Below are 24,023 nucleotides of genomic sequence, written 5' to 3'. Positions count from 1 at the left end.
GCCAATAGCAAAATTGTTGTCACATAGACCAATCAAACTCACACTATGTGGCGCTCTTTTTTGCCTTTTCAACTTTTCATTTTTTACAGGATCAAAAAAAAAAAACTTTTCATTTTTTGGTTTTGGATGTTTGGCTGCTTGCGGGGAAGAGTGATGCTATATGTACCGACAGGGAGCAGAGAGAAATCGTACCGACGGCCACCAGCGGGTCATTTTCGGCCATTGGATGGTCGATTCGAGACATCCAAAATTCTATAAAAAAAAATCGAGGGGCTCTACACGAGAATCAATGGCATCCGAGGTGTGTAGGGTGCTTGATCGGAGCACTCCTTTTTCGTGCATATACACGTATACGCGAAAAATGGATGCTCGGATCAAGCACTCTACTCACCTCGGATGCCATTGATTCTCGACCAAGGCCCCTCGGTTTTTTATTTTAAAATTTTTGGACAGCTCGGATCGGCCGTCCGGTGGCCGGAGATGGGCCAGCGCGGCCGGTCGGTACGATTTCCCTCCCGGCCGTCGGTTCCTATATCATTGGGCTGCGGGGAAAATGGTTTTTTGCAAAATGATTTCTCTGTTTTTTAAGATCCAGGGCAAAAGCCAAAAAGAGGGCCTGAGGTCTTTTCCAACGTTTCATTTTCCACTTCTGATGAGCTAAGAGGAGAAAATACTAAAATTATTCTCTATATTTGGTTCTAAGATTTTTTTACGGTATTTATTGAAAGATTTTACAGTCAAAAATTTATTTTGACCATTTAGGATAAAATTATCAGAGAAATAAAATATTCACATCGGTTCAAACGGATTGAAAATTTGAGCAATTAATTTTTAATCATATTTTTTAATATATAAAGGGTGTAAAAGGGTGGTTTTTTTTTTATAGGAGAAAGGTGTAAAAAGTTTTGTGTGTGCTAATACAATTAAAAATGAAATTTTTTTCAAAAATTGATTAAACCATTATTTATACACAGTATATCCCATAATAAAAAAAACAAGGGCAATATGGTAAAAATTAGGTCATAATTTATTTTCATCACATATCTTTCAAACACTATCAAGTTACAAAATGCATTCTGCACATATCATTCAAACATTCTTTCAGATTCAAACTACATTCTGACCAAAAAGCCAAAAAACCAAAAAGTAAAAATATTAAAAATGAAAAACCAAAAAGTAGGCTCCCAAACTTCTTCTTCTCATTCTTCATCTGAAACTCACTCTTTAACAAGCATTATATTAATCCCGCCAATAACAAATACACCTGCTATGTAGAGGTTTTGGGTAGGGATTTTCGTAAAGATTATGTTTTTTTTTAAGGAAGTAAAGATGATGTTAATGAAGGCACTTTTTATTTTTTTTATTTAATTAGGTGTTGTACTGTTGTTCCACTAAGCAAAAAGGGCTTTTAATTAGCTAGTTTTGTCCGTATTAAAAAGAATTTGCATTCATTAGTTCATCGTCAAACTTTTGTGATTTATTAATCCGTCTTAATGAGAAGAAGTAAAAAAATAAAAAAATAACTTTTACCCAACTTTTTTTTGAAAATAACCATTTTTTAGCACAAAAAAAAAGTCAAAAAGTTAGCTTTTTTGTGTGTGTTTTGAAAAGTGGTTATTTTTCAAAATATTTGAAGTAAAAGTTAGCTTTAATTATAAAGCCGAAACACCCTTTAATATAGGAAGTAATTATTTGGTGGTTACCCTAAGTAGCCCTGACACCCATCAACATTAATATTTTTTAGAGTTCATTCACTTAGTTTTACGGATCCACACTTAATTATGAATCTTATATAAATGTGTGATGTTAAGAATAGTTGGGGCATCACATGATATATAGCCACCAGGCACCGAAAAATTTCTCCATGCACCCTATCAAACTCGGCCCTGAGTTTCTTTGATCAGTACGCGGGGAGAAAGTACTTTTGTTTTTGTTTTTTTGACAAGTACTTTCACATATGATTGCTCTATCGTGTACTACAATCCACGGGGTGTGGAAGGAAAGTTCGATGCGAGTTTCTTTGATCAGTACGCGGAGGCGGCACTGCGGCAGACGCGTTGAAGGAACTTCCTCCTCCTGCACTTGCCATTTCGTTGTGTGAGTGGAACCCCTTCACTCTCTCTCTCTCTCTCTCTCTATATATATATATCTGAGAACTCTAGAACAAATTACTACCTGACTGTTTGATAATTGCTAGCATTTGGCAAGTATATACTAAAAGTAGAAAGAGGTACTTATACCCCCCCAAAAAAGTAGAAAGAGGTGGGGGAGAAAGCGATGCCGACAAATTCTTCGTTCCTGGAGATCCGCCGCATGTTTAATCAGATTTCTATCAAGCTCTTCTATATTAAGATATGTATAAGCTATTACATTTGCCTTTGCAGGGGGGCTGCTGTTGCCGCAGGTCATAAATTCATTACTAAAAACAACTAAGTACGATCCTTTTGGTTGGATAGCTATGGATCTCAAATTAATGCTCTTTTTGGAACTTGTGGAAACTAGGGGAAGAAAAGAGGAAAAAAATAAAATTGAACTTTTCCTTAGTTTTCCAATATTCCACACAAAGCATAAGGAATTTTACATTATTATTATTCAATGAGAATAGCTCAAATTTAGGTTTGATAATTTACATAGATCTATTGGGCTTGAGAGCTCTATTATGATGGATTTGAAATAGCTACTTAATGGGAGTTATATTGAGTAGTTATTTCAAATCCTTCCTGTTAAGGATTGTAGTGGAAGAGATGCTTTGTAAAACCAAATTAAACATCATATCCTTGTTTTGAAATCCATAACTATCCAAACGGATCCTATATACATTTTTAGAAACTCTACAAAAACCTATTCTTTTCCCCCTTATTTTCAATCTCTATTCTATGATGTGAATCAACGTGCCCATCAATTAAACTAGTCTTACAGAACAGAACAATTACTTCTTTATAGTTTTTGAAGGAGTAATTTTGCATTAGCCATCTCTTACACTTGTCGTACAGATATTTCTTCTTTTGTTCCCCTGTATATAACAGGACAGTTTAAAATTTGGATTTTGAGATTGACAGTCCATTTGGACGGCGAGAAAAGAAAAGAAACAAGAATTCTGTTACTTTTTAGGGGAAAAAATTGTGAGAATTTTATTGGTTCATTAGTGAGAAACCATAATCCTTTCTTTTCTCATCATACTGTATGTTTTAGGAGGGAGGTGATGTCTGACAAGCTGCAGACGCAGAAATAAATTCGAACAAGAAAATTAGTGGTTCTAACAGAACAAAAAGTTGTTAAGTAGGCAGTTTCCAAAAAGTTGTTTTAATGTATATGTCTGCTTTTTTGCTTGTCTGGGAGCTATTTTCTATTACATTTTGCAGCAAGTTCAAGAGAGTTTACCTTTCTCTTTGCTTTTCTTGTTTTAGGTTTTGCATATGCCCAATGGTTTGTACACTATGCAGTGGTGGATGTCTTGATTACGTACTTCACAGATACCTGGAAGGAAGACAATCTCCCGAATGCTGTTGCAATGGTAAATGTACTAGAGGGGTTGTCATCTGTTTTGGTTCTTGCGATGACTTACATCTCTGAGAACCATGTTAGTCGTCTCAAGGTCATTCTCTGCTCAACTGCTGCCTACATCATTGTAAGTTTCTGAATATGTACAAATCTCGTTTCATAAGATTCCACAAATGAAGTTCGTAGCGAGTAATGAAGCCATTATGTCATCATAAACATTTTGAAAACTAGAAAAAAGAAGCAGCACTGATCGGGAGCTTTAAGAAATTTATAATTGATGTGATCCGAGTTCTTAGAATTGGTGTCCTGGTTACTACCTAAGCTAAAAGTAATCTAAGACAATTGTTAAGATGAAGTGAACTTGATTAGCGAGTGTTGTTTGCTTTAGTTGCTTGTGACTTGCTGCGTTGATCCTTTTTAGAATTAGGTTAAGGAATAAACATTATACCGTACGAGACAAAATAAATATCTTGAGAACAAGAAGAAAATACAAACAACCCTATCTTCTTTGTTTTTCACATATATGCTTAATTGGGTTATTTTGGGGTACTTCTTTAGAGACTAAAAAGAAATGATGTCTACCGTGTGATGATGGGATTTTTCATGGATATAACTGTGGACGATGTTAATGGTTTTGCCAAACAAACGAAGAGACTACATTAGCGATATGATATGCATACTCTTGTATTTATTTGTATTTTTAGAAATTTTCCAAGTAAGCTGAACACTGTCCTCGACCAAAATGCAGGGAATGGTGATGTTATGCATTTCTGCATTCCATCCGATTCCTGGTGACAAGACCGGGATGTACTTCGTACCTGCAGTGCTGCTGATATCTGTGGGAAAATCCGGAGGGGTGCCTATCTTGGAAGGATTTCTAGTTGATCAATTAACGGCCCATGAACGGAGGCTGGGCGAAGATGAAGGCAGAGTAAACGCAAGAGAGACTGTGTGGTCACTGTGGTGGATCACTGCATCATTAGTGTGTGCACTTAGCACTCCCTGGATCTTCGGGAGCAATCCTGATTGGCTTGTAGTGTTCATTTGTTCGATATCAGTGATGGTCATTGGTTATTTGTTGTTCTTGTGTTGCATTCCTCTCTACCACAGGTTTCTCTCTCTCTCTCTCTCTGCATCGCATCAACATTATTCCTCAAGCACTTTTGTACATGAACTTCCATACGGGTATCATTTGGCAACAAGGTTTTTTTTTTAAAGTATGAGATATTTTGATGGGTATTTGACACAGTACTAAATGATAGGTCGACAACTCAGCCACATCATTTGTAATGAGTTTTATGCATCTTTTTCTTTAATTGTGGATAACTTGGAATGACGTATTGGCAGGATTTTAAATATAAGTAGGTTGGCATCAGTGTTAATAAATTTCCTTGGAATACAGATCAGTGGATGACGCTGCTGCTACTACTGATCTAGAAATCGCCTGCTCTAACCCTAAAGAACATACTATAAACAATGGTCTGTCTCCGGCGGTTTGTGCAGGAAGAAGCCTGGTGGAGCAATGGAAACCTCTTTCTGTAATGATTCCCATGTGGACTACTTTTCTGGTGTTTGGTTTGGTACTATCAACAGGGGACACTTTCTTTACTGAGCAAGGAAACAACATGGATCCTACGGTCTCTATTTATGTTCTTATAATGATTAGAAAGATAATCCGGTTTGCGAGCTCTTTCTTTACCACACTCCTGTTAAAATGCATACCTAAACGACTAAAGACACAGCGCATTATAGTTGGAATCTGGACAGCGATGGTGCTATCCATATTCTGTTGTAGCGTGGCGTGGCGTGTCGAGATTCGCAGGTTGCGTGCCATCACGGAGTACGGATTTTGCGCCATCGAAGTTGACTATGATATTATACCCATGAGTATTATGCGGCTGGCACCGCAGTTCTGCCTGCTGGCTCTCATGGAAGGGATTGGCAGAAAAGGCCTGGATCTTTTCTTTGAGGCTCAGGTCTCTGATGTGCCAATGGGGAAATATGGATCAGCACTAAATGAAGCTGTGATCGGGTTCGGAAGCTTCCTTAATGCTGTGCTTGTTTACGGTCTCAAGAGCTGGTTCGGCGACACTTTAAACTGCAGTAGTCGCCTGGACAATTACTACCAAATGTTGATGATAATGAGTTTTGTGAACCTGTGCTACTACTGGTTTGTCTCAAGTTTTTACTGGAACAAGAAGAAAACCAAAGACGACGTCGACGAAGAAGAAGAAATAGTAGTACTACTGGTGGTGTAGTTTTAGGTAGGAGCAGCTTGGAGGGAAGGGGACACAACAAATCTGTTACACGCAATTCTTATTGGTGCATTTTTATCCTGGCCTAGCTTTATTTGTTGTTTGTTGATTCTGTTGTTATATTCGTTCTTTTGTACTTCAAAATCTCATTTGTATCTTCATTATGGTAGAGAACTTATTTGGTTATGATCAATGGATACAAGGCTTTGTTTATACATAGCTTTTTTTCTTTTCCAGTCATCCCTCCCTCACAAAAATAGTACCGGAACACGTAACGGTAACGGTCAAGGTGTAATGATATCAGAAGCATCGAACAATACGTAACGAGACTCAGTTGTATTAAATTGGTCGTGAATTTTTAAAAAGTTATTTTTGAGAGAGAAATAATTGCCAAAATCATCCGAAACGATCGATATCGGCTGTAATGGTCGTGAATCGTTCATTCAATCGGGAAACAGATTATTACGTCGGAGAACAGACCAATACGCCTTCAATTTTTCCCTCATAGAAGAATCCAGTTGAAGCGAAGTTGGATAATTTGTTAACATCTTAACCAGTATTCAATTGAGTTGATTATTTGAATAAAATGAGTGGCTCGAATCATTTGTAGGATCTGATACAAGTTCAGAATCCATATGTATGCGCTGTATGTAGATTTATGTATGTACTCATTCTTTTCAGAGTTCGAATGGGATGACATTTTCCTGAATTTGTTAGTTTTTTTTTTCTTTTACTCCCTAAACTATGCACATTTTTTTACTTACCTAAACAACAATTTGATCGGTTATAGAAATTAGGAATTTGGACAAAAAAGGCCATGTAAGGTCCTGTTTGGTACTCGCAGGAAATTAAAGATGTTTTTTTTTTGATTTTTTGCAGGGCCCATTACGGATCCGACAAAGATAATTCAAACTGCAAATTATGCTTAAAATATTTTTTATGAATTCCTGAAAATAATTAACTCAATCCAATATTTACGAATTATAAAACCGCCCTTACGAATATCGGTCCGAGAGACAATAATTTTTTTTTTTAGAACAGGAGCCCAATTCACGCCAACCCAATCTGGAACCTTCCTGCCAGAAGAGATTGGTCGGCTCTTTTAACCGGGGTTAGGTCCTTTGCATAATTTACTTCCTTGATAAGCTTCCACCCAATGTTCTCCATCAACTGCCCAACTCCGTTCTTCCTTCTCCATTCTAAGGAGTAGAGATTGAGGCCAGGTTTACACTTTACAGAGGAAATTAGATCTCAAATGGGTCAAAAGAAGATTACCAAGAAAATTACTCCTACAAATAAGCAGAGGATACAACCACCAAGAGGTGTGAAAACCCAACAAAATTTGAATCCGGAGAAAAGGGTTGGACCTGGGAAAATCGTCGAGAAAGAAGAGCCAGAGGAACCACCTCGGAAAACCGGAGCTCGAGATCGTCTAATTACTAGTAACTCCTCTATTCCCCTTTTATTTTCTCCCATCTTTTATTTTTTTTCTTTTGTTTAATTTTGGGAAGGTCTCAATATGAAATTTATGTTACAAATCTCATGATTTTATTTTCTCGGTGAAAATTAGTATTGTCAGTTTCGAATGCATAGGAGTAGCTGATAAAAAAAATGCACGAGAGCACATGATGGCGGGTTACCGCTCCACTTGCTATATATCTCTTCCATTGAGAGCATTTTCAACCAATTCTTCATTTGAGATCATGATGAAAATACCATTTTTATGTTGAAGCAAGTTTATAGGTTTTTACTAGTCGAACTAGGCTTCTGAATTGAATGATTCCATAAGAAAACGAAAACAAAGGGTTAGACTGATTGGGCAAGAAATTGTGAAAAATGTACAAAGATGATATTTTTTGGGGTTAAATATGTAATTTTTGAGAGGTTTCTTTCTCATCACACCAATGTTCTAAAAGTTACTAGTTGCTAGTCGGGCGTTCGGCCACTTTCGAGCTTCGAAGCCTAGTAATCGACGATTATTTGGCACATAACAATTAGTTGGATCTAGTCAGGTAGGCAACGCCAGTGATTAATTCCTTTTTTTCAGAACACTGCATTGCAACCTTTCTCACCATTCGAAGTCACTGTCAACTATTCTTAATTTTTCGTTCCAAATTTATCAGCTTCTCTGTTTTGGTATTCAAGATGTGGATTCGGAGTGCATCTTCTATGCATTGTTCATACTCCACGTCTAAAGTATCAAAGTCTATCATTTCAAATAGAAGAATTTATAGAACAAAAACATGTATGGGTCGGAGATGCTCTCACTATGTGTTTCGTTTTATTTTCGAGAATTACTTGTTTCGGTGTTGTTTTTAGTTTTCTCCTTATTTTCTACTGTTGCGACCTAATTTTCTACCGTCACGACCTCTTTTAATGCTAATAACCGATGATTTGCATCTATTTGGTCTTCCCTTTGCACCCGACGTGTGTCCCATGCTTTCTGATCACTTCCCAGCAGTTGCAGCTCCAAAAAAAGTTAAAAGGTAGGCATCGAAATATCATAAACCAAACCAAACCTCAAGTCCCAACCAATAATGGTCGGTTACATGAATACGTTTTCTCCAATTCTGCAATTGTACGATTTTTCACATTGCAGGTGTATTATGAATCGGCTATCTGTGACTTACAAGACCATTAATAAAATAGATGAAGAAAATCATCATGTAAGTATAGTATTTCTCCTTTTTCAAAGATCAACTTATGAACAGTTGTGTTATTGACAGCCTAAAGTGTTATCAACAAGGTAATAAGAAAACAAAAACACAAATTACCGATGCACTTTTAGTACTTTCAAGGCACTTTAATACATAGAAATTTGTATTGTTTTTTTTTGCTATTTTCTTGCCTTATCGGCTGCCTACCTATTGGGCTGTTATTAGCATTTTCCAATTACGAATTCCTATGTTCTCTCCGCCTCCCTAATCAGGGCCTCCTAGCGGCGAAAGAAGGTTGTTGTCGCCAATGAATCTTGATAGCGTGGATTCCGAAAAGGATCAGTCCAGTCAGTTAAGCGAGGATAGCTCATAGCGTTAGCAAGCCGGGTGGTGGCGGAAGTAACGAAATTGCAACTCTGCTTCCGTCAAAGCAGTAATGCTCCAGGGGGTGAGGGACGGGGAAGTTAAGATTGTTCACCACCACAGTCGCAGCAACAGCAACATTGCAGAGGCCGTCCACATCCTCAGTACCGACATGCCTTATTTCCAGGACCCGAAGAACAGACCATTGAAATTCTGGGCCATCCGATTGCTTGAGCGAAACCCGAAAAAGTTGGATCTGTTTTGCGACTTGCCGACCAGTGCGGAAGGGATGGAGTGGCTGGCGGCTGAGCACGAAGCTGAGATTCAGCAAGGCTGAACGTCCAGCGCTCCTCTCGGGCTTTTGGCTCCCCCTCCCAACTTCCCCCCTCCGCCGTATGAGTAGAGTTAGGCCCCGTTCCAGAACACCTTCTTAAAAAATAAGTACTTATTTCAAAATTTTAAACTCAAAAATAATGTAAATAAAAAATATTTTTTTAATTTTTTTTGCATCGTATTAAAGATCTCAATGAGATCTATCAAACAAGATGCATATTGATAGAAAAATTATTTGCGTAAGCACATAATTTTTAAGCTTGAAATTGCCTTCTTAAAAAATAAGTACTTATTTTCCTTTCTGAAACGGAACCTTATAATTTCAGGACTATATATCTGATGGCTCCTGTTCTGTTGGCTGATTCGGTTGCTACTTTCTGGGTTGGTTTGTTTTAAAAATAGTAGGTTTTGATTTGCTGTTATGTTGGTTTGTTTTAGCCGGTAACTGTTGAGTCATAGGTGACTGTTTATCATTATGGAAGTATCTTGGAGTATTGATTAGTCTACTTAACAAGTATCCTGTGATCTGACCCCGACATTAGACTTCATTCGTCTTGAGATTTTGAATTTGGATTTATAGGTAATAAGTATAGTAAAAAATAGAGTAATAATTAAAAAGAGATAAAGAAAAAAATCAGAATAATAATTGGACGAAAAGAGGATAATAATTAAAATTCAAAATTCAAAAACTTTAAAGGAACAAGACGACTCTGAGTTATAAAAAAAAAATGCTCTGCGATGCCAACAGTACGATGCATGATGTGGTTTGTATGTTGTTATTGATGGTGGGCAAAAGAGATTATTCACACAAATCTCACAACTCACACAGTTTACTGTTTACAACTCCAACAACAGTTACAGAAATGCTACTTGTACAGAAAATGGGGCACAGACAGTATGTACAGCGGGCATTTGGGCCCATTTCGGGTCTAACAAAAATAATCGGAGTCGCTCATTTTGGTCAATATATTTTTCTTAAGGTCTCCATGAAAAATCAGCTTCATCCGACATTGATAAGGGCGTTTACAAAACGTCCAAAATTGCTTTTGAAAATTTCTAAAGCGATTTTGGATGATTCGTATACGCTTTTTTCGATGTCGGATGAAGCTGATTTTTTACAGGGACCTTACGCAAAATATATTGAACAAAATGAATGATTCCAATTATCTTTGTTAGACCTGAAACGGACCCAAACACGCGCTGTCTGTGCCCTATATGCTGTACCAGTAGCAGCACACTCCAACAGTTATGGGTTTCAAGTCGCAGCTTGGCGGCTAGAGGTCTGTAATTCCACGGTCATCTTCTTTTCTTTGCTATATGCATATATTGATCAAATCTTACTCTACCCATGTAGATCATTATTTTATTTAATTTTAAGCTAAAAAAGTGCAAAAATGTGGCACTTTTTATTCCCTCCGTCTCAAAATGCTTGTCCGGTTCGCAAAACGGAGTGTTAAAAATAATACAATTTTTTCAAGAAAAAATTCAAATTTTTTTCACAAATTAAAAATACTCTTTGATATCTAGTAAGTTGTTAAAAAGCTTTTGATTTTTTCTTGCAAAAATTATATTATTTTTAGAACTCCGTTTTGCGGACTGAACATGTAACGCCCCGATTTCTCAAGGGATTTCGGGAATATTAACCCTAAAATACACTGAATTTTACAAACTATTAGGCCCTTATTTATCCTTATACAAAATTTACAATTTCAAAATAATACAAAAATCTACGTACATTTACTTAATAAAAGCAACTCCAGAGCGACTCTAATTTTGACACGAATTCCAAGCAACATTGGCCCAGACTTCGTTCCAGGAATCCCACCTGTATCAACTTCTCCACTGTGAAATCCTGCACACTCTGGCAAATTGAACGCCGAAGCAAACGATTTGCCAGGATACAAACGTATCCTGAGTGATAATTCACTAAGTAGAAATCCTAAAACCCAATACCACAATATGCAGATCAACAATTTAATAATTCATAATACACCGAAGGTACAAAATAATAACACATCGTCTTTTTCTTTACTATCCATCATCTTACATGTAATCTAAGGATTCTCTCCGCGAGATCCTTTCCTCCCACATCCACTAACTACAATCGTCTCATGGGTCCACCCTTCCTCTTGCTTGTCCTGCACCAGGGTCCTAGGTGAGCGCATCTAAGTTATGTACCGAGTATGTTCTCACTTAAGACCATAACAAGAGGATTGAGTCATCCCATGACGTATCGTACATTAGGGTCGGACATCCACTACCCCACGCTAACTATAACCGTCTCATGGGACCCATTCTCTTTCTCCAAGAGAAACTTTCCATGACGTATCATACATTAACGTCTCACTAACTATAACCGTCTCATGGGACCCATTCTCTTCCTCGAAAAGAAACTTCCCATGACGTATCATACATTAGCGACTCACTAACTATAACCGTCTCATGGGACCCATTCTCTTCCTCGAAGAGAAACTTTCCATGACGTATCATACGTTAGTGTCACAACACCGGGCCCCTCAGGTAACCCATTTCAACACAGGGCCCCATAGGTTACCCTTGCCATCACCATGGCTCAAATCACAATCCACACAATCACACTTCCAACACTTTACCATTTTCCATTTACTTATCATCGTCTACATGATTCACTACTCGTAACCACCCCGGGAACCTATTTGTTCAATCTACAATCACAACAAAATACCACACAGTTCAACATTTCAACTAAAAGTACTAACATGCTAACAACACATAACCATGCAATAAAATTTATCCTACCATAGAATTAATCATGTGAGTAACAAAATAATATTCAGTTAAATAATTAATTACTACACTTAAAATTAAGTCTATTTCTCTTATTTAGAAATTTTATAAAACATTTTTACTATTTAAATATTTTCTTTAACTCTCATATTATTTATAGATTTTACAAACTAATTTTTTTATTGAAAAATACTTATTGCTAAATTTAGCATTTACTAACTATATTAAATATTAATATGAGATTTTTATAACAACAAAATTATGCGAGGCTATTTTAGTCAATATTTATTAGAGTTAAAGATTAACTAATATATAATCTAAAATATTTCTTGTTTACAATCTAAATAAAGTTTTACTTATAAAATATTCTTGTTAATGTTTCATAAATATTTATCTACTCCAATAATTTATTAACCACGTAAACGTCCATTCAAATACAAATTAACAATGCAACATCAATAATAATTTCACAATCAAACATTTGTTAAACGATCATAAATTTTCACAGGGTATAACACTAATCATTCCAGCACAACCAGACTAAATTTTAATATAAACAGGACTAAAAATAAATTAACAATTTAACAGCAGATCATCATCTTCAATAAATTTTAAATCTAAGTAACTCCATTAAAATGCAGATAAAGGTTTTGGGTTTTCGGAAAACTACCTCAAACGCGATTCTAAGTTCGGATAAGTGTTATGCGGTGTCCGTAGATCGCCATGGTGGTTTTGAAATCTCGAGGCAGCGTTCGGCGGCACTCCGACAGGGCCCGCAGCAGCGGTGTGCACACACCTACGGCCACAACTCTCTCTCTCTCTCTCTCTTCTAGACTCAACAATAAAATTGGGAGTGAAATAATATACTGGTGTTCAATTTTCGGATTATTTGGGTATGTATAATGAGAGAGAATAAAGTAGTGAGAATATGAGATGATAAGTGTAGAAGTGGTGGAATGAGGAAGGAGAGTGATACTGATAATGATAAAAAGATGGGTGACAAGTGCCACATTTGGGGGGTTTTCAATTCAAATGTATGTGGACGCATGTATGTACATGGTGAGAATGTATCTGGACGCTTTTATGTATAGGATGAGAGATAGAGAAGTGGAGAGTTAGTTTGAATAGAGTTCTACTTAGGGTTTAGATAGGAAAGATAAGAGATAAATATGAATCACTGATTCGTATATCTAAAGTTTAAATACATATCTTATACAATAGTGTAAATAATATCAATTGTACACATAATAATATTTTTTAATTATTCAATTTAATTAATTATTGAATTAAAAATTTAACAATATAAATTTGTATTAAAAAAAAATTGGGTCAAAAATCCGGGTCGTTACAATCTATCCTCCTTAAAATAATTTCGTCCTCGAAATTGTGTGTTTAGGAATTTCAAACTAAAACAATAAAAAAAAAATTTATAACTCATTTACGTTGGTAAAAGATATTTTCAAACTTTTTTTTTTTTAAGTTTTTGAAAAAGAATCCATTTTAAGAATCTCTGAAAGATATATTTAGATTCCAAAAAGATATTTGTTCAAAGAGATTAAGAATGATGAGTAACTGTATGTTAAATAAAAATTTTTAATGAAAATTAATTTTGATAACAACCATGAAATTATAATTTCCAAATTATTATTTTTTGATCTTAAAACCATTAGAGTCAAACGACAACACTACACTCAACAAAAAAAAAAATTTAACGTATCACATAAAAGTCAAGCAAGTAAGACCTATGTTTCTCACAGTACGCTCTCGAAGTCTAAGTTGAACAACAGCTAAATACTACTTATAATTTAGATTTAAAATAAGTAATAACCACAACTAATAACTCAGGTATACGCTCTCGGAAAGTGATCTACCCAATCTACCAGAGGCCGAGAGTTGAACCTATGCTCTGATACCATTCTGTAACGCCCCGATTTCTCAAGGGATTTCGGGAATATTAACCCTAAAATACACTGAATTTTACAAACTATTAGGCCCTTATTTATCCTTATACAAAATTTACAATTTCAAAATAATACAAAAATCTACGTACATTTACTTAATAAAAGCAACTCCAGAGCGACTCTAATTTTGACACGAATTCCAAGCAACATTGGCCCAGACTTCGTTCCAGGAATCCCACCTGTATCAACTTCTCCACTGTGGAATCCTGCACACTCTGGCAAATTGAACGCCGAAGCAAACGATTTGCCAGGATACAAACGTATCCTGAGTGATAATTCACTAAGTAGAAATCCTAAAACCCAATACCACAATATGCAGATCAACAATTTAATAATTCATAATACACCGAAGGTACAAAATAATAACACATCGTCTTTTTCTTTACTATCCATCATCTTACATGTAATCTAAGGATTCTCTCCGCGAGATCCTTTCCTCCCACATCCACTAACTACAATCGTCTCATGGGTCCACCCTTCCTCTTGCTTGTCCTGCACCAGGGTCCTAGGTGAGCGCATCTAAGTTATGTACCGAGTATGTTCTCACTTAAGACCATAACAAGAGGATTGAGTCATCCCATGACGTATCGTACATTAGGGTCGGACATCCACTACCCCACGCTAACTATAACCGTCTCATGGGACCCATTCTCTTTCTCCAAGAGAAACTTTCCATGACGTATCATACATTAACGTCTCACTAACTATAACCGTCTCATGGGACCCATTCTCTTCCTCGAAAAGAAACTTCCCATGACGTATCATACATTAGCGACTCACTAACTATAACCGTCTCATGGGACCCATTCTCTTCCTCGAAGAGAAACTTTCCATGACGTATCATACGTTAGTGTCACAACACCGGGCCCCTCAGGTAACCCATTTCAACACAGGGCCCCATAGGTTACCCTTGCCATCACCATGGCTCAAATCACAATCCACATAATCACACTTCCAACACTTTACCATTTTCCATTTACTTATCATCGTCTACATGATTCACTACTCGTAACCACCCCGGGAACCTATTTGTTCAATCTACAATCACAACAAAATACCACACAGTTCAACATTTCAACTAAAAGTACTAACATGCTAACAACACATAACCATGCAATAAAATTTATCCTACCATAGAATTAATCATGTGAGTAACAAAATAATATTCAGTTAAATAATTAATTACTACACTTAAAATTAAGTCTATTTCTCTTATTTAGAAATTTTATAAAACATTTTTACTATTTAAATATTTTCTTTAACTCTCATATTATTTATAGATTTTACAAACTAATTTTTTTATTGAAAAATACTTATTGCTAAATTTAGCATTTACTAACTATATTAAATATTAATATGAGATTTTTATAACAACAAAATTATGCGAGGCTATTTTAGTCAATATTTATTAGAGTTAAAGATTAACTAATATATAATCTAAAATATTTCTTGTTTACAATCTAAATAAAGTTTTACTTATAAAATATTCTTGTTAATGTTTCATAAATATTTATCTACTCCAATAATTTATTAACCACGTAAACGTCCATTCAAATACAAATTAACAATGCAACATCAATAATAATTTCACAATCAAACATTTGTTAAACGATCATAAATTTTCACAGGGTATAACACTAATCATTCCAGCACAACCAGACTAAATTTTAATATAAACAGGACTAAAAATAAATTAACAATTTAACAGCAGATCATCATCTTCAATAAATTTTAAATCTAAGTAACTCCATTAAAATGCAGATAAAGGTTTTGGGTTTTCGGAAAACTACCTCAAACGCGATTCTAAGTTCGGATAAGTGTTATGCGGTGTCCGTAGATCGCCATGGTGGTTTTGAAATCTCGAGGCAGCGTTCGGCGGCACTCCGACAGGGCCCGCAGCAGCGGTGTGCACACACCTACGGCCACAACTCTCTCTCTCTCTCTCTCTTCTAGACTCAACAATAAAATTGGGAGTGAAATAATATACTGGTGTTCAATTTTCGGATTATTTGGGTATGTATAATGAGAGAGAATAAAGTAGTGAGAATATGAGATGATAAGTGTAGAAGTGGTGGAATGAGGAAGGAGAGTGATACTGATAATGATAAAAAGATGGGTGACAAGTGCCACATTTGGGGGGTTTTCAATTCAAATGTATGTGGACGCATGTATGTACATGGTGAGAATGTATCTGGACGCTTTTATGTATAGGATGAGAGATAGAGAAGTGGAGAGTTAGTTTGAATAGAGTTCTACTTAGGGTTTAGATAGGAAAGATAAGAGATAAATATGAATCACTGATTCGTATATCTAAAGTTTAAATACATATCTTATACAATAGTGTAAATAATATCAATTGTACACATAATAATATTTTTTAATTATTCAATTTAATTAATTATTGAATTAAAAATTTAACAATATAAATTTGTATTAAAAAAAAATTGGGTCAAAAATCCGGGTCGTTACAATCTATCCTCCTTAAAATAATTTCGTCCTCGAAATTGTGTGTTTAGGAATTTCAAACTAAAACAATAAAAAAAAAATTTATAACTCATTTACGTTGGTAAAAGATATTTTCAAACTTTTTTTTTTTTAAGTTTTTGAAAAAGAATCCATTTTAAGAATCTCTGAAAGATATATTTAGATTCCAAAAAGATATTTGTTCAAAGAGATTAAGAATGATGAGTAACTGTATGTTAAATAAAAATTTTTAATGAAAATTAATTTTGATAACAACCATGAAATTATAATTTCCAAATTATTATTTTTTGATCTTAAAACCATTAGAGTCAAACGACAACACTACACTCAACAAAAAAAAAAATTTAACGTATCACATAAAAGTCAAGCAAGTAAGACCTATGTTTCTCACAGTACGCTCTCGAAGTCTAAGTTGAACAACAGCTAAATACTACTTATAATTTAGATTTAAAATAAGTAATAACCACAACTAATAACTCAGGTATACGCTCTCGGAAAGTGATCTACCCAATCTACCAGAGGCCGAGAGTTGAACCTATGCTCTGATACCATTCTGTAACGCCCCGATTTCTCAAGGGATTTCGGGAATATTAACCCTAAAATACACTGAATTTTACAAACTATTAGGCCCTTATTTATCCTTATACAAAATTTACAATTTCAAAATAATACAAAAATCTACGTACATTTACTTAATAAAAGCAACTCCAGAGCGACTCTAATTTTGACACGAATTCCAAGCAACATTGGCCCAGACTTCGTTCCAGGAATCCCACCTGTATCAACTTCTCCACTGTGGAATCCTGCACACTCTGGCAAATTGAACGCCGAAGCAAACGATTTGCCAGGATACAAACGTATCCTGAGTGATAATTCACTAAGTAGAAATCCTAAAACCCAATACCACAATATGCAGATCAACAATTTAATAATTCATAATACACCGAAGGTACAAAATAATAACACATCGTCTTTTTCTTTACTATCCATCATCTTACATGTAATCTAAGGATTCTCTCCGCGAGATCCTTTCCTCCCACATCCACTAACTACAATCGTCTCATGGGTCCACCCTTCCTCTTGCTTGTCCTGCACCAGGGTCCTAGGTGAGCGCATCTAAGTTATGTACCGAGTATGTTCTCACTTAAGACCATAACAAGAGGATTGAGTCATCCCATGACGTATCGTACATTAGGGTCGGACATCCACTACCCCACGCTAACTATAACCGTCTCATGGGACCCATTCTCTTTCTCCAAGAGAAACTTTCCATGACGTATCATACATTAACGTCTCACTAACTATAACCGTCTCATGGGACCCATTCTCTTCCTCGAAAAGAAACTTCCCATGACGTATCATACATTAGCGACTCACTAACTATAACCGTCTCATGGGACCCATTCTCTTCCTCGAAGAGAAACTTTCCATGACGTATCATACGTTAGTGTCACAACACCGGGCCCCTCAGGTAACCCATTTCAACACAGGGCCCCATAGGTTACCCTTGCCATCACCATGGCTCAAATCACAATCCACACAATCACACTTCCAACACTTTACCATTTTCCATTTACTTATCATCGTCTACATGATTCACTACTCGTAACCACCCCGGGAACCTATTTGTTCAATCTACAATCACAACAAAATACCACACAGTTCAACATTTCAACTAAAAGTACTAACATGCTAACAACACATAACCATGCAATAAAATTTATCCTACCATAGAATTAATCATGTGAGTAACAAAATAATATTCAGTTAAATAATTAATTACTACACTTAAAATTAAGTCTATTTCTCTTATTTAGAAATTTTATAAAACATTTTTACTATTTAAATATTTTCTTTAACTCTCATATTATTTATAGATTTTACAAACTAATTTTTTTATTGAAAAATACTTATTGCTAAATTTAGCATTTACTAACTATATTAAATATTAATATGAGATTTTTATAACAACAAAATTATGCGAGGCTATTTTAGTCAATATTTATTAGAGTTAAAGATTAACTAATATATAATCTAAAATATTTCTTGTTTACAATCTAAATAAAGTTTTACTTATAAAATATTCTTGTTAATGTTTCATAAATATTTATCTACTCCAATAATTTATTAACCACGTAAACGTCCATTCAAATACAAATTAACAATGCAACATCAATAATAATTTCACAATCAAACATTTGTTAAACGATCATAAATTTTCACAGGGTATAACACTAATCATTCCAGCACAACCAGACTAAATTTTAATATAAACAGGACTAAAAATAAATTAACAATTTAACAGCAGATCATCATCTTCAATAAATTTTAAATCTAAGTAACTCCATTAAAATGCAGATAAAGGTTTTGGGTTTTCGGAAAACTACCTCAAACGCGATTCTAAGTTCGGATAAGTGTTATGCGGTGTTCGTAGATCGCCATGGTGGTTTTGAAATCTCGAGGCAGCGTTCGGCGGCACTCCGACAGGGCCCGCAGCAGCGGTGTGCACACACCTACGGCCACAACTCTCTCTCTCTCTCTCTCTCTTCTAGACTCAACAATAAAATTGGGAGTGAAATAATATACTGGTGTTCAATTTTCGGATTATTTGGGTATGTATAATGAGAGAGAATAAAGTAGTGAGAATATGAGATGATAAGTGTAGAAGTGGTGGAATGAGGAAGGAGAGTGATACTGATAATGATAAAAAGATGGGTGACAAGTGCCACATTTGGGGGGTTTTCAATTCAAATGTATGTGGACGCATGTATGTACATGGTGAGAATGTATCTGGACGCTTTTATGTATAGGATGAGAGATAGAGAAGTGGAGAGTTAGTTTGAATAGAGTTCTACTTAGGGTTTAGATAGGAAAGATAAGAGATAAATATGAATCACTGATTCGTATATCTAAAGTTTAAATACATATCTTATACAATAGTGTAAATAATATCAATTGTACACATAATAATATTTTTTAATTATTCAATTTAATTAATTATTGAATTAAAAATTTAACAATATAAATTTGTATTAAAAAAAAATTGGGTCAAAAATCCGGGTCGTTACAATCTATCCTCCTTAAAATAATTTCGTCCTCGAAATTGTGTGTTTAGGAATTTCAAACTAAAACAATAAAAAAAAAATTTATAACTCATTTACGTTGGTAAAAGATATTTTCAAACTTTTTTTTTTTTAAGTTTTTGAAAAAGAATCCATTTTAAGAATCTCTGAAAGATATATTTAGATTCCAAAAAGATATTTGTTCAAAGAGATTAAGAATGATGAGTAACTGTATGTTAAATAAAAATTTTTAATGAAAATTAATTTTGATAACAACCATGAAATTATAATTTCCAAATTATTATTTTTTGATCTTAAAACCATTAGAGTCAAACGACAACACTACACTCAACAAAAAAAAAAATTTAACGTATCACATAAAAGTCAAGCAAGTAAGACCTATGTTTCTCACAGTACGCTCTCGAAGTCTAAGTTGAACAACAGCTAAATACTACTTATAATTTAGATTTAAAATAAGTAATAACCACAACTAATAACTCAGGTATACGCTCTCGGAAAGTGATCTACCCAATCTACCAGAGGCCGAGAGTTGAACCTATGCTCTGATACCATTCTGTAACGCCCCGATTTCTCAAGGGATTTCGGGAATATTAACCCTAAAATACACTGAATTTTACAAACTATTAGGCCCTTATTTATCCTTATACAAAATTTACAATTTCAAAATAATACAAAAATCTACGTACATTTACTTAATAAAAGCAACTCCAGAGCGACTCTAATTTTGACACGAATTCCAAGCAACATTGGCCCAGACTTCGTTCCAGGAATCCCACCTGTATCAACTTCTCCACTGTGGAATCCTGCACACTCTGGCAAATTGAACGCCGAAGCAAACGATTTGCCAGGATACAAACGTATCCTGAGTGATAATTCACTAAGTAGAAATCCTAAAACCCAATACCACAATATGCAGATCAACAATTTAATAATTCATAATACACCGAAGGTACAAAATAATAACACATCGTCTTTTTCTTTACTATCCATCATCTTACATGTAATCTAAGGATTCTCTCCGCGAGATCCTTTCCTCCCACATCCACTAACTACAATCGTCTCATGGGTCCACCCTTCCTCTTGCTTGTCCTGCACCAGGGTCCTAGGTGAGCGCATCTAAGTTATGTACCGAGTATGTTCTCACTTAAGACCATAACAAGAGGATTGAGTCATCCCATGACGTATCGTACATTAGGGTCGGACATCCACTACCCCACGCTAACTATAACCGTCTCATGGGACCCATTCTCTTTCTCCAAGAGAAACTTTCCATGACGTATCATACATTAACGTCTCACTAACTATAACCGTCTCATGGGACCCATTCTCTTCCTCGAAAAGAAACTTCCCATGACGTATCATACATTAGCGACTCACTAACTATAACCGTCTCATGGGACCCATTCTCTTCCTCGAAGAGAAACTTTCCATGACGTATCATACGTTAGTGTCACAACACCGGGCCCCTCAGGTAACCCATTTCAACACAGGGCCCCATAGGTTACCCTTGCCATCACCATGGCTCAAATCACAATCCACACAATCACACTTCCAACACTTTACCATTTTCCATTTACTTATCATCGTCTACATGATTCACTACTCGTAACCACCCCGGGAACCTATTTGTTCAATCTACAATCACAACAAAATACCACACAGTTCAACATTTCAACTAAAAGTACTAACATGCTAACAACACATAACCATGCAATAAAATTTATCCTACCATAGAATTAATCATGTGAGTAACAAAATAATATTCAGTTAAATAATTAATTACTACACTTAAAATTAAGTCTATTTCTCTTATTTAGAAATTTTATAAAACATTTTTACTATTTAAATATTTTCTTTAACTCTCATATTATTTATAGATTTTACAAACTAATTTTTTTATTGAAAAATACTTATTGCTAAATTTAGCATTTACTAACTATATTAAATATTAATATGAGATTTTTATAACAACAAAATTATGCGAGGCTATTTTAGTCAATATTTATTAGAGTTAAAGATTAACTAATATATAATCTAAAATATTTCTTGTTTACAATCTAAATAAAGTTTTACTTATAAAATATTCTTGTTAATGTTTCATAAATATTTATCTACTCCAATAATTTATTAACCACGTAAACGTCCATTCAAATACAAATTAACAATGCAACATCAATAATAATTTCACAATCAAACATTTGTTAAACGATCATAAATTTTCACAGGGTATAACACTAATCATTCCAGCACAACCAGACTAAATTTTAATATAAACAGGACTAAAAATAAATTAACAATTTAACAGCAGATCATCATCTTCAATAAATTTTAAATCTAAGTAACTCCATTAAAATGCAGATAAAGGTTTTGGGTTTTCGGAAAACTACCTCAAACGCGATTCTAAGTTCGGATAAGTGTTATGCGGTGTCCGTAGATCGCCATGGTGGTTTTGAAATCTCGAGGCAGCGTTCGGCGGCACTCCGACAGGGCCCGCAGCAGCGGTGTGCACACACCTACGGCCACAACTCTCTCTCTCTCTCTCTCTCTCTTCTAGACTCAACAATAAAATTGGGAGTGAAATAATATACTGGTGTTCAATTTTCGGATTATGTGGGTATGTATAATGAGAGAGAATAAAGTAGTGAGAATATGAGATGATAAGTGTAGAAGTGGTGGAATGAGGAAGGAGAGTGATACTGATAATGATAAAAAGATGGGTGACAAGTGCCACATTTGGGGGGTTTTCAATTCAAATGTATGTGGACGCATGTATGTACATGGTGAGAATGTATCTGGACGCTTTTATGTATATGATGAGAGATAGAGAAGTGGAGAGTTAGTTTGAATAGAGTTCTACTTAGGGTTTAGATAGGAAAGATAAGAGATAAATATGAATCACTGATTCGTATATCTAAAGTTTAAATACATATCTTATACAATAGTGTAAATAATATCAATTGTACACATAATAATATTTTTTAATTATTCAATTTAATTAATTATTGAATTAAAAATTTAACAATATAAATTTGTATTAAAAAAAAATTGGATCAAAAATTCGGGTCGTTACAGAACAAGCATTTTGGAACGGAGGAAGTAACTTAATAAAAGTGGATAATCTATAAAATATTTGGATAAAGTAATTTTTTTTATTTTTTCGATTTGTCTAGTTCATCACATCGAGACGAATTAATAATTCACAAAAAATTTGGCTCAAAATTAAGAAATGCAAATTTTTTTTAATAAAAACAAAAACTAGCTAAAAGTTTTACTTGGCAGAATAGCCAAAGCAACAAAACTTTTCTATAATAACAAGTGAAGTCGCCCCTTCACTGTTGCGAAATCGCCCGGGTCATAATCGACGGTGACTTTTGAAAACTCTCCACTAGAGCAATTATGTGAAAATTCAGGCCAACATGTGGTCTCTTTCTTCTCAAGATAATGTTGAGTAAAATCAGAATGTGTTCCAGAAACACAATAAGAATTTATTTTTTGTGCAATAAGAAGGTTTATTTCAGAAAATAAGAAGGTTGGTACTTATTTTGGAAGAATTTATATAGGTACCGACCGGCCGGGGAGGGAAATCGTACCGGCGGCCGCGCTGGGCCGTCCAAAAATTCTAAAAACAAAAAACGAGGGGGCCGAAGCGGGAATCAACGGCATCCGAGGTGTGTAGGGTGCTTGATCCGAGCACCCATTTTCCGTGTAGGGTGCTTGATCATATATACACGAAAAGGGGTGCTCGAATTAAGCACTCTACACACCTCGGATGTCGTTGATTCTTGCGTCGGCCCCCTCGGTTTTTTTTTATAGAATTTTTGGACGGCTTGGATCGACCGTCCGGTGGCCGGAGACGGCCCGGCGCGGCCGCCGGTACGATTTCCCTCCGTCGACACCCATTATCATAGCAAAAGCCTTATTTTTTGTATAAAGCAACTTTAAGCTAAAAAATAATGTGTTTACGCAAATAATTTTCCTACCACTATGGATCTTGTTTGATAGATCTCATTGAGATCTTTAATGCGGTGCAAAAAAAATTGAATTTTTTTTTCATTTACATTATTTTTGAGTTTGAAAATGTGAAATGAACTTTTTATTTAGGTTTTGTGAAATGACCCTTCTTAGAGCCCGTTCCAGAAAACAAATAAGAACTTATTTTTTGTCCAATAATAAGGGTTGTTCCAAAAAAATAAAAAGGTGGTACTTAATTTTTTCAGAATTTACATAGGTATCAATGGGCGTCGGGGAGGGAAATCGTACCGACGGCTGCGCCGGGCCGTCTTCGGCCACCGGACGGCCGATCCGAGCCCTCCAAAAATTCTAAAAAGAAAAACCGAGGGGCTAACGAGGGAATCAACGACATCCGAGGTGTGTAGGATGCTTGATCCGAGCACCCCTTTTCCGTGTAGGGTGCTTGATCATATATATACGGAAAATGGGTGCTCGGATCAAGCATCCTACACACCTCGGATGCCGTTGATTCCCGCGTAAGTCCCCTCGGTTTTTTTTTATAGAATTTTTGATCCGAGCCGTCCGGTGGCCGGAGACGGCCCGACGCGGCCGTCGGTACGATTTCCCTCCGCCGGCGCCCATTATCATAGCAACAGTCTTATTTTTTGT

General features: G+C 35.4%; 1 protein-coding gene across 2 annotated transcripts; it reads left to right on the top strand.

Annotated features, from left to right (window-relative positions):
* The first annotated feature begins 1,961 nt into the window (after nucleotides 1–1,961).
* LOC131333195 (protein NRT1/ PTR FAMILY 5.5-like) lies at nucleotides 1,962–5,969 on the top strand. Of its 2 annotated transcripts, none has more exons than XM_058367589.1 (4): nucleotides 1,962–2,097; nucleotides 3,408–3,628; nucleotides 4,250–4,611; nucleotides 4,904–5,969. In XM_058367589.1, the coding sequence occupies exons 2-4, from the start codon at nucleotides 3,512–3,514 to the stop codon at nucleotides 5,757–5,759; spliced, it is 1,335 nt and encodes a 444-aa protein (XP_058223572.1). In that variant the 5' UTR covers nucleotides 1,962–2,097; nucleotides 3,408–3,511; the 3' UTR covers nucleotides 5,760–5,969. The 2 variants fall into 2 exon arrangements, with proteins under 2 accessions (XP_058223572.1, XP_058223571.1); XM_058367588.1 differs by lacking the exon at nucleotides 1,962–2,097 and adding an exon at nucleotides 2,188–2,404.
* The last annotated feature ends 18,054 nt before the right edge of the window (nucleotides 5,970–24,023 follow it).

Source organism: Rhododendron vialii, chromosome 7a (assembly GCF_030253575.1).
Source record: "Rhododendron vialii isolate Sample 1 chromosome 7a, ASM3025357v1".
NCBI lineage: Eukaryota > Viridiplantae > Streptophyta > Magnoliopsida > Ericales > Ericaceae > Rhododendron > Rhododendron vialii.
This window is presented reverse-complemented; position numbering and strand designations above follow the sequence as displayed.